Source organism: Nothobranchius furzeri, chromosome 18, assembly GCF_043380555.1.
Source record: "Nothobranchius furzeri strain GRZ-AD chromosome 18, NfurGRZ-RIMD1, whole genome shotgun sequence".
NCBI classification, from domain to species: Eukaryota; Metazoa; Chordata; class Actinopteri; order Cyprinodontiformes; family Nothobranchiidae; genus Nothobranchius; species Nothobranchius furzeri.
Genome location: NC_091758.1, coordinates 25,602,352 through 25,612,675, shown reverse-complemented (window position 1 = coordinate 25,612,675; position 10,324 = coordinate 25,602,352). Strand labels below are relative to the sequence as shown.

The 10,324-nt window shown below is 44.8% G+C and overlaps 1 protein-coding gene and 1 long non-coding RNA gene across 4 annotated transcripts; one reads left to right on the top strand and one right to left on the bottom strand.

Annotated features, from left to right (window-relative positions):
* The first annotated feature begins 1,043 nt into the window (after positions 1 to 1,043).
* Positions 1,044 to 2,505, top strand: LOC139063892 (uncharacterized). Its single transcript, XR_011517198.1, has 3 exons — positions 1,044 to 1,263; positions 2,173 to 2,233; positions 2,320 to 2,505. It is a non-coding gene; the product is annotated as an uncharacterized lncRNA (long non-coding RNA).
* Positions 2,506 to 3,034: 529 nt separating this feature from the next.
* Positions 3,035 to 7,295, bottom strand: LOC139063891 (uncharacterized). Of its 3 annotated transcripts, XM_070546862.1 has the most exons (11): positions 7,149 to 7,295; positions 5,832 to 5,954; positions 5,544 to 5,761; positions 5,355 to 5,459; positions 5,166 to 5,270; positions 5,058 to 5,090; positions 4,076 to 4,124; positions 3,895 to 3,963; positions 3,510 to 3,814; positions 3,203 to 3,415; positions 3,035 to 3,120 (listed from the first exon to the last, which is right to left on the bottom strand). In XM_070546862.1, the coding sequence occupies exons 8-11, from the start codon at positions 3,930 to 3,932 to the stop codon at positions 3,056 to 3,058; spliced, it is 621 nt and encodes a 206-aa protein (XP_070402963.1). In that variant the 5' UTR covers positions 3,933 to 3,963; positions 4,076 to 4,124; positions 5,058 to 5,090; positions 5,166 to 5,270; positions 5,355 to 5,459; positions 5,544 to 5,761; positions 5,832 to 5,954; positions 7,149 to 7,295; the 3' UTR covers positions 3,035 to 3,055. The 3 variants fall into 3 exon arrangements, with proteins under 3 accessions (XP_070402963.1, XP_070402964.1, XP_070402965.1); XM_070546863.1 differs by lacking the exon at positions 7,149 to 7,295 and having other exon boundaries at positions 5,544 to 5,678; positions 5,832 to 5,960; XM_070546864.1 differs by lacking the exons at positions 5,058 to 5,090; positions 5,166 to 5,270; positions 5,355 to 5,459; ... (1 more) ...; positions 5,832 to 5,954; positions 7,149 to 7,295 and adding an exon at positions 4,333 to 4,476.
* Positions 7,296 to 10,324: the final 3,029 nt, after the last annotated feature.

The following is a 10,324-nucleotide window of genomic DNA, read 5'->3' as shown; positions in this document are numbered from 1 at the left end:
CTGAATCCCAGACTCATTCGTTGACAAACAAATCTCGCATAGAGACAGAGTAGTGTACGTATGTATGTTCGGCGTAACAGTTTACGCACAAATCAGAAGAATAAATATGGCAAGCCCATTTATCATATAAAAAACGAAAGTATTTTCTTTACATAAAAATGACAAATTCCATTTTTTATTTAAGGAACAGACCTTTACCATGACTAATTCCGCAAATAAAATTCCTTCCATGTATATGTATCAATCCATCTATCCATCTATCTAAAGCAGAAAATATAATTTCTATGGTGCCTCTCAAGATAAGTCTATCATCCATCCATCTATCTATCTATCTATCTATCTATCTATCTATCTATCTATCTATCTATCTATCTATCTATCTATCTATCTATCTATCTCTCTCTCTCTCTCTCTCTCTCTCTCTCTCTCTCTCTCTCTCTCTCTCTCTCTCTCTCTCTCTCTCTCTCTCTTAACACTGTGGGAAACTGAAAATTAATAGTTATTAGATGATCAGTAATGTTTTCAAGGAGGGATGCTACACTCAAAACAAGTCATGAAATGTTGAAGGTTGCTTCTTATATTTTATAATGGCTTGCCAAATAAAGAAGCCCTGACGTTTTATTTTTTGACACTAGATGGCGACAAAAAGCTATACTTGCATTTCTATTCCTTCACCGTAATTAAGCATTCCAGGTGAGTAGGTCATGAAGACAAAACTATCTTCGGTAACCATGTTCTGTACGACAGATTGGATCCCTAACTCTTATTTTATTGATCGAAATGTTATTTTCATGCATTTCCTGAACAAAAAATGTACTTAAACGTGAATTACTTCACAATGTTCATTTCTGATTCCTGACCATAGACTGTAAATACTGGACAAACGGTTTCCATTGGCTTCAATAACACGTTTGTTGTCTATAATGGGAGGTGGCCACCACCGCCATTTTGACCGTGTCACAGATTCCGTCCAGCCCAGACAATTCCATAAAAGGGAAGAGAGGAGGCGCTGAGGGTGTGGCTGTAAGGCTGGGCTCGAGTGACGACACCCAGGCGAACTAGCTACGAGCTAACCTGAAGCTAACCCTGGCTAACCCAAAGCTAAAGCGGAGGTGGGAGCCGAGCTAACGGATGTAGCCACCTAGCTTCAACCCAACCGGAGCTAACTGGAACACCCATCGACCTGAACCTTACACGGAGTTTAGGTGGAGGTTTTCTGCGCCTGTTCGTGAGAAGTACCAGTATTAAAAAAGTTTTAAATCGGTAAGTTTATAATTTATTTCCGTAATGAAAACATTTTGCTTTGAGCAAGTTTTCAGTACAGTTTTTTTCGGCGCTATCACTCCTGAGTCGCACCAGCCATTAAATGTATCATGAATAAGAGAAAATATATTTAAGTCGTATTTTGGGGGGACATTTTATTATCTTTCTTACAAAATCTGAGACCAAGCGTTTCACATAGCAACACAAGCACCGGTAACCATAACCGAATGAACAACAGCCAGCAGAGGAGAGGATGGCGGTGTTTCAAACCCTCCCGGCCGGCGAGGACAGCTCATTCCTGGGCTGGAGCCGGCCCTCAGCACCCCGCCACAGGCTCTAACAGATGCTGGCGGTGTTTGAAACCCTCCCAGCGGGACAGGGGAACTCATTCTTGTGTGGGTCGGAGTCGGCCCGCAGCAGCGCGGTGTAGCCTACATATTTTGTTATATAAGTTGCTCTGGAGTATAAGTAGCAGGACCAGCCAGAATATGTAAAAAAGTGCGAGTTATAGTCCGGAAAATATTGCAGTTATTAGTATTCGAGCTAAATTAGCAGCCTAAATACATTTCATATATTTCCAAAATGTGATACTTGTTTGTATCTTGTACAGCCAACTAGTCTTTATTCTGGACTCAGTACAATTTACCAAAAGTAAAGAGACATTATACAGATGAAGTAAGCACAAGATAACTTACTGGAAGACACGGAATTATCATCAGAACCAGAACAAGAGAGCCTGATAACAGTCGTGAAAATAACAGTTAAAAAGTATGTATGTATAATAGAAATAAAAACATATTAGAATTAGTGTAACTCACTGTGATCCAAACAATTAATCAGCCATAGCTGATTAGTAAATATGACATGAGGTCTGGGAGTTTTTAATTTTCATTTTTATTTTTTTGTTAGATCTGTTTAAATGTCACCATGGCAGCCTGTGTGTCTCCAACATCAGCTACACAAAGCAAGTGTAAGTTCCACATACCTGTCTCACCACTTCATGTATGGTTTTGTACTTTAAACAATTATGACAAACCTGTTATTTTTTCTCCATAGCCATTTGGATCATTGGAGACAGCTGAGTGAGGCGTGGTGCCCAGAGAGCTGCAGAGACAACCTTGGCCTCCCTGACGTCTGTGTCTCCTGGTTCGGTTGGGGTGGACCATCGACATACATACATGTGCCGACACTTTGCGCCCTGTTTTATAAAATGTAGTGTTAAAAATAAATGTTTTTGCTCAATTACTGGAATTTCTTTGGTTAAGACAAAAGTGAGGAATAATCATTTACAAGTTATTTGTACAACAGGCCCATTTTAAATCCCAACAGTTTCTTAGCAGACAATAGAAATGTGTTCTTTACTAACTTTACTTGGTTTAAAAATCTTACTAAAATAAACTTGAGTGCCGTATTGCAAAACCCAATCATACTTGTTATGTAAACATTAGCTTTGTAGATATTTTTTACAGATATATATTTGTGTGCAACAAAAACCAAACTTAAATAGTTTGTCATTCTTTATTGAAAAACAACAAAATACAGTTATACAGAAGTGTGGGAAAATGATAATGTGAAAGTATTGCTATTTAAATGTAATCCTATTTATCTTTAAAAAGGAAAACTCTAAAAATGTCCTGTACAGCATCATGACAGAAGAATGGTGGTCTGTCTGTCAGAATGTGCTGAACAGATTTGCTCTTTGAGGAGGAGTGTCATGTTTGGAGGAAGGTACTTAACCCAAGACATGCAGAATACAACACTGACCAAAAACTGATGGAAAAAAATGATTTATTTATAAGGAGGAACTTAAGGTGCACAGATAAGTCTGTGGTTGGAACTGCAACAACAGCTCAGCATCTGGAGGAGGGAGAACACAGGTGAGCTTAGGTTCTGGTTTCAAAATCCATTGTAGGCAGGCAGAGGTGTTCAGCAGACTTACTGTGGTGGGTGTACGTGTTGGCTGGAGGAGAGAGAGGTAGAGAGCCGGGGGAAGCGCAGGAGAGGGAGCAGAGGTGGAGAGAAGCGGGGCGTCCTGGTGGATGGGGCACTGGGTGAGATGAGAGGTGGGTTATGGAGGGTGGTGATAAGGTCCGTGTGTTGAATATCCAAATCCTGGAGTAGAGGTCAGTATCCAATGAGGTCGACAGGAATCCTGAAGAATGGTAAATCCAATATAAGAGCAAAAACACTACGAAATAACATTAATCCTAGGAACACTAGAGGTAACACGAGTGGCTGGTTACTACCAAAACTGAGGCAATCTTCTGGCGTCAAATTGTGTCCTCCATCCACCTTAAATAGGAAAGCACCCCGCTGATCAGGAACGGCTGGGGTGGAGTCACCAGAACCATGAAGAACGTGTCTCCAGAGACAACTCGGGTCCTGGTACCGATCAGGAATGCGGACCTTATCACCCAGAGCTGCCAGGTCACGCTCAAAGCCTTCATGTTCACGCTGCAGAGCCTGAACGCTGGCCAGGTGGTGGCCGTAGTTGTCTGTGTTCAGGGCCTGGTTCTTCTCCTCGATCCACTCTTTGGTCTCATCAGCGTCTCTGAGAAGACATCAGAACTCCGTCTGAGTGTGGGTCCAAACTCTACTGACCCGTAAGCGGCGCATAAGTGTGTGGGGTACCTGTGGAAGCGCTGCACCTCATGGGCGCTGCCCAGCATGTTGCAGCGAGCGCCAGCGGTTGTTCAGCTCCTGGAGAGAAACCAAACCCAGTGAGATGAAGGTGGACGCCAGCGGGCTGGACGCCGGACGAGGAAACCTGGAGACGGATCGCTCAGACAGGAAGGGAAGAGCTTCCTCTTACCTTGATGGAATTAAAAGTTAGCCGTCGTCTGAACGCCCAACCGTACGGTCTGAGGTCAAAGGTCACAGGAAACACACACCAGTCAGCAGTCATACAGATGCATAAAGATAACTGTAGCCATGGCAACCAGCTGACATGTCCCCACTTTCACCAGCACCTGGTGCCTGCCGGGTCACCTGAATTCCTATGTGATGTCAGCACGGTCGGCCGTGACTGCGGCCATCAGAGGTGACCTCTGATCAGCTGAATGAACTCACCTTCTAGGGTGACGCCGTGTTACCCCGGGTTTCCACGGGAGCCGTCAGCAGCACGTTACTGCAGCAGCACGTCTTGCTCGCGTAAGCTGCTGCTTGGCCCTTCCCACGAGACGCGAAGCAGCAGGGGAGCAGCTGTCACCGACCGAGCACGAAGTCACTCGAGTGACTTCGTCAGTAAACACAACAACAAGCAGGAGAAAACTACAACATGGTTTGTGTTTTATGTTCTGTCCGTTTTATAATCGCCAATACGGACCTGAAAAACAAAGGAGACCGCTAGCTAGGTGATAACTTCTCACGGGGCAGCTCAGTTAGTAACCTTTTTTAAAAGTAAAGCAACCGGAAGGCAGTACGTTCTTTATTCTGAAAATCTCGGTAGCTTCTCTCAATTTCCGCGTCCGATTTCCTGTCTTTCCTTCCCCAAAAATGTCGAACTTGACCCGTTTCAGAGGCGTCGCGCGTAGAAAATAGAACCGGCGCGTAAAGGCCGCGACATGCTGCTCCTGAGACGCGGCCGACTCGCGCTGCTGACGGCTCCGGTGGAAAAGGTTCTGTTGACCACAGCGGTTCCTATCAGCAGCTATGACGTGCTGCTGCAGTAAACGTGCTGCTGACGACTCCTGTGGAAAGCCGGGGTTAGAGTCGGCTTCATCCTGTAAACAAACAAATGAGTGGTAACAAAAACACCACGTCTGGTTCTGGTGGAGGCGGAGGACAACACGCACCTTTCCAGGAGCAGAACCCAGATGTTCTTGTTGCTACAAACAGAGACGAGCAGAGTTAACAAACCAGGAAGTGAGAGGGACCAGCTGCTGCAGACAGGTGACGCTCACCTGAGCCTGAACCATAGGAGCCTCCTCAGCCATCAGACCTTCTGACTCCAGTTCAGATGCCACCTTGTTGATGTCCCTCAGGCGGGACTCGTTGGCCTTCAGGTCCTGCAGGACAAAAGCACCTGCTGATTATCACCTGAGCTGATCTGACAGCTGCTGCTGGAAGACAGAGAGGAGGAAAAGTCCGACCTTCTGGAAGTCGTCAAACTTCTTCTGCAAGACCTCGACCTGCTCCAGGTCCGACCCGTCTCTCCATCCTCATTCAGCTAAAGACGCGAGTTCAAGTAAAACAACCTAAAGTCACACAAACACAAAGCAGGTGTGGAGATGTTCGCTCTGAGCTGGAGGTCGTTCCTCGGCTGTGAAGGGCACACGAACCTTGTTGGTGCTGTTGAGCAGCGTGAGGATGTCGCCCTTCTTCATGGTGACCTCTCCAGGACTCTTCTCCTGGTAGTCGTACAGAGCCAGAACCAGCTCCTTCCCGGTCTCATCGTCAGTTGGAGCCACTTGTTGCTGTCGGGTTAACAGGTCTGGTGTTAGAACGTGGTGGATAAGAATGTTCTGACGGGCCGAGGGTTCTGAACCAGCGAAGTGACCTGGACCCAAACAAAGTGAGCCAGAACCTGCAGACACCTCAGAAACATGTCAGGACCAGACCTGCTCTACCTTCCTCCATTATGGTCTCTCCTTTCTGGGTGACAGCCTTGATGCGAGGTTCATGACCTGTGATCTCAGCCTGCAGAGCCTCGTGCTTCTTCAGCAGGTTCTGGACACCAATCAGGTCCTTCCCTGAGGACACATGTTAGAGTTCAGCATTATGCAGTAGACAGACCAGTTTAACCTAGGGGTTTCTTTCTTCTACAATCTGCTCTTTAACTGTATTATTTCCTGCTATTTCAGCTGTTAACTTTATTTTTTCTGTAAGTGTTTTTCTCCCCAGAAGAAGCAACAATGATGCTTTGCTGAGCTGTGGTGGCCTCATGGAGGGGGCCATCGTCTAGCACACTGCTGCTAACCACTTAATCATTCTCCCTCTCCTGATAATAACATTTTACTTTCTTTGATGTTGGATGTACTACTGCTAGTTTACCCGTTTAATTATAGATTCACTAGGATAAATACAATAAAGTTTATCTCTCGCCAAATAGAATATTTACTAAGAAATCACAATGTAACGTGTGTGTGTGTGTGTAAAAGCCATGCGTAGTGTTTATTTATAAAGCATATGTTGTTGGATTTTATCCAGAATCTAGACTTTGAAAATATATAGTTTAATTACAGTTTGATTTATTTGACATCTGTATAATGTTTATTATTTTGTTTTTTCCCCCTAAATACCTAACGTTTTAGTTAACATGAATATTAGTCATTCATCCCAATACATGAAGTTACACATTTTAAATTTTAATAGGGGAAGACTGCAGGAGGGAGCAGTAAAATACAGGGGGTCCCCTGCAAAAACTAACTTTATGAGTCTGATGAAAGTTGCTGGTATTCCCGCTGCTTCTTCGGTAAACAGCGCCAACAAAAACAAAGAAACTTGGGATCTTGTCGGCGTGGCAGTGGGATTTAAGGGAAACGCTGTATGCCCTATAGACTTCTCAACGAGCTGCAGTATTTCTCCGGTCAGATCTGTCTCCGAGTTCCACGAGCGGTCAGCCCGCAGCAGCGAGGCGCCGCATCGATCAGCCTGCCCGGCCTGACCGCTGGGGATTACCGGATGAAAGAATAGAGCACAGAAGTGTCCCCCCAAGCGGCGCGCCCCGTCATATTTCAACCCATTTTTATCTTAAATGCACTGGGTTTTACCCTATTACCCATTTAAATATGCCCTATTAATTATTTTACCGTATTTTACATTTAAATTTCATGGTTAAACAGTACATGCTACATGTTAAACTGATAGTTAGCTAGCTACTTCGGTAAACTCAGCTAGTTTAAAGGCAGCAGTGACATAAAATACAAATATAGATTTTAACTTACCGAAAAAAATGAAGTGGAGACTCCTTGGACGCTCTATTAGTGCAATTAATACCACTGCAAGTCATTTTGTCCAACAATTGCACCAATATTATCCAAAACAGAATTCACAAGCACAGAGACTCAAAATCCCGACACAGTTTCCAGGAGAGACCGAGGCTGTACTGAGGCCTTTCCACGGAGCTAGCTCTGTGGTCACGTGGGTCTGAGGCGGCGGTCACGTGTGTTGGATGCTCATTAATTATACAGAATTTTAGGCTTTCAATACACTTAAACAGAAGAGTGAGAAAAAAATTCACCCCCCTCAGAGTTGTCATGAGTATAAACTAGATAATTTAGACAAAAAACCATTTTTTGAACCAGGCTGTAAACATGTTTATTTCTGCTGTGAAAATGGCATTTTTAACATGGGAGTCAATGAGGATTTGCTCGCTTCTGGTACCAGCCCCCAGCGGATGAGGGTGGAACTGCAATTTTTCTTACTTCCGGGTTGGGACCATTTTCTGAGCGGCATTGTGGGGGCTTGTTCCTGACCTTGATCTTTTGCAAAGTGCAACGAGTTACTCTCCCACAAGAGGGCAGCAAGTGCCAGTTTTAAACAAGTGAGAACTACAGCTGGCTTGTTGCTTTAGGAAGAGAGGCTAAAACCAAACTTCCTTTAAACCACTTCTTTTGACACAAAACGTCATAACATTTAAAACAGACAACTTCCCTACTGAATGAAAACCAGACTTATGTAACTGATATGTTTAAAAAATGGAGAAAAATTGATTCAGCAAAGCAAAGTAAATTTCAGCAAGCATCATTTTATTTTGATGTTTTAATTTTCAGATCTTATTACAGAAAGAACAGAAGAAACAACATCTATTTATACTTGTAATGGTGCAAACCGGCCTGTTTACATCTTTGCTTATAAGGGGCCTGCAGCCCAGTATAAGTTTGTGTTTGCGTCTCTAAATCTGTGCACATGTGCCTATTTATGCAAGTGCGTGTATTTGCCCAAAACACATTTAGTGTAGCAGTCTTTGTGTATACACTGCAGGTCCAGGTGATTCTGGAGCCGTGGTGGGGTCGGGGGAGAGAGACAGAGAGGAATAGCAGAGAGGCCCAGGCAGCTGTATTTGGAATAAACAGACATTACCCTGCTGTGCTCTAATTTACTGCAGAGTGGGAATTAAACTTTAAGCCCGTCCCACCCCTCTGCAGTCCAACGCTTCTATGCTTCTGGCCATCAACAACTACTTGCACAATGTGCGTTATTAAAGTGCTACTCCACCCAAACTCTGTCTTTTTAGTATCAAATTCACACCCCCTGTAGGCTTTGCAATGGGGGTTGTAAAAAAAAAGGCCATTTTTCTCAAAGACGCAGTTTCTACCGGAGCTTTGGATTTTCAGAGGGAATCACGCAGAAAGAGCACTCAAAGCTGCATTTAAAGATGGCAAAAATCTAATATTGTTTACCCAGAAAGTCTTTCATCACAAACAAATGTGTTCTACAAGGTCAAAAGTTATTACTGTCAACAAGGAAACCACACAGAAGCACGTTTTCTGCCAATTGAGAGGAGTTTTAATTCACAGCCTCTTTGTTATTTGGAACCAACGAGCTGACACAAGTTTACTGCTGCATTTTTAGTTGTTACAACAGCGACATCATTACTGTGTTAAATGTGGAGTTGATTGTGCTTTCCTTATCACACATTTACACCACAGGACAACATGTGGTTTTTATGTAAGAATTCCCTTTTTCCTGGCACTCTCTTCGCTCCCTGTGCTCTGATGTTTTGCAACCGCCGGGCCCGCCACCTGGACGAGTGGATGACAAACGAACTGCACATTTTTCCTTCCAGTAACTGACCAAGTAGATATTTTTAACCAGCTGGTCACCTCCCCACCCACTGGGCCTCCCCCACGTCTCCCAAACCACGGCTGCGAGAGAGCTTCCCCTTTTAAGACCAGTTCTGTGTCACTTCTTGCTTTGTTCTTAAACAAAGAGAGCTGCCCCTTCATCTACCGTAATTGGGCTGGCTCTTGGAATGTGCTTGATGTCTCCATGCAGGAACATGGTGGATGAATTGAGAGGAAACCCACCCGCCCTTCCACTTCTTCTGCTGTTTATCTTTTTCCACTTCTTTGCTTTTTTTTTTCTTACCTCTGATTCACCCTCCCTTAGCAAGATGACCACCCCAGTAAATGGAACCTTCTCCACATTTCCCCCTCGGAGTCTGTTTGGTCTCCGTGAGCAGCACCACCTCCCTCACCAAGGTGGGGTGCTGCACGGACGCTCTACAAGGCCAATCTGTGGCACTTGTCACGAGCAGTTACCGGGGTGATATTGACCATGCACAGGTGATTGGGAGCGGGTTGGACGGTGTTTACGGCATTTTTACCAACGGGAAGCAATTTCGAAAGCTCAAATTCCACTAGCAAGGAAGGAAAATGTTTGAAACAGAAGTTGGCAGGCCACCAAAAGCCTGATCCCCTAATTGTTGTCATTAATAGCGACTAATCTCAAAGTACTTACTCTGTAGTCTGGGTAACATTATGGTGTGCTGTTCATGACATCTGGGAAGACTCTGAGGATTAGTTTAGACTTTGTCTCGAGCAATCACGTGCACCTCAGGTGAACAGTTTGAAGGCTTTTCTGGTTCGATGTCTTCTTAGCATTGTGCACCTTTTGGTGTTTAAGCAACCTTGTCTCCAGAATCCACCCCTTTGGTTTTGGTCATGACTCATTTACTCCTGAATCCTTCACCTTTCACCCCCAGCTCCACTCTCCATGTCACTCACCGGCTAGCCTGGATAAGTAAATACATGATGCAATGTGTGGTTTTTGCATCCAACTCCCACCCTCCTCCGTGCACACGAGGTGATTTCAACTGGAGACCAGGAGTTTCAGGGTGGGGTAGTCAACAGGGTCCTGAAGAGGAGGAGCCTGAACTAGACAAGGAACCAAGTCGGGCTGAGTTTGAGCAAACAGGAGGGATGTGGGTCACCTCTCTTCAAGCAGAGAGAATAGTTGACGAGTCTGGATTGAAACTCCACCATCCCTGCTGTGGCTCCACCTCTTCCAGCTGGGATCCGGGTTTCAGGTGGGAGACTCCACCCCATGGCGGTCGCTCCTTTGCCCTGCTTACGATCTCCAGGGCTAACGGACACAGTCGTTCAGAGTCTGGGGTTTT

What these genes read in the sequence shown, in the direction of transcription:
- LOC139063891 (XM_070546862.1), bottom strand. Translation starts at nt 3,932, where the DNA reads ATGCTGGGCAGCGCCCATGAGGTGCAGCGCTTCCACAG. An exon ending in GAGGTGCAGCGCTTCCACAG is followed by an intron (nt 3,815 to 3,894) that starts GTACCCCACACA and finishes ATGTCTTCTCAG; the next exon opens with AGACGCTGATGAGACCAAAG. An exon ending in AGAAGATTGCCTCAGTTTTG is followed by an intron (nt 3,416 to 3,509) that starts GTAGTAACCAGC and finishes ACCATTCTTCAG; the next exon opens with GATTCCTGTCGACCTCATTG.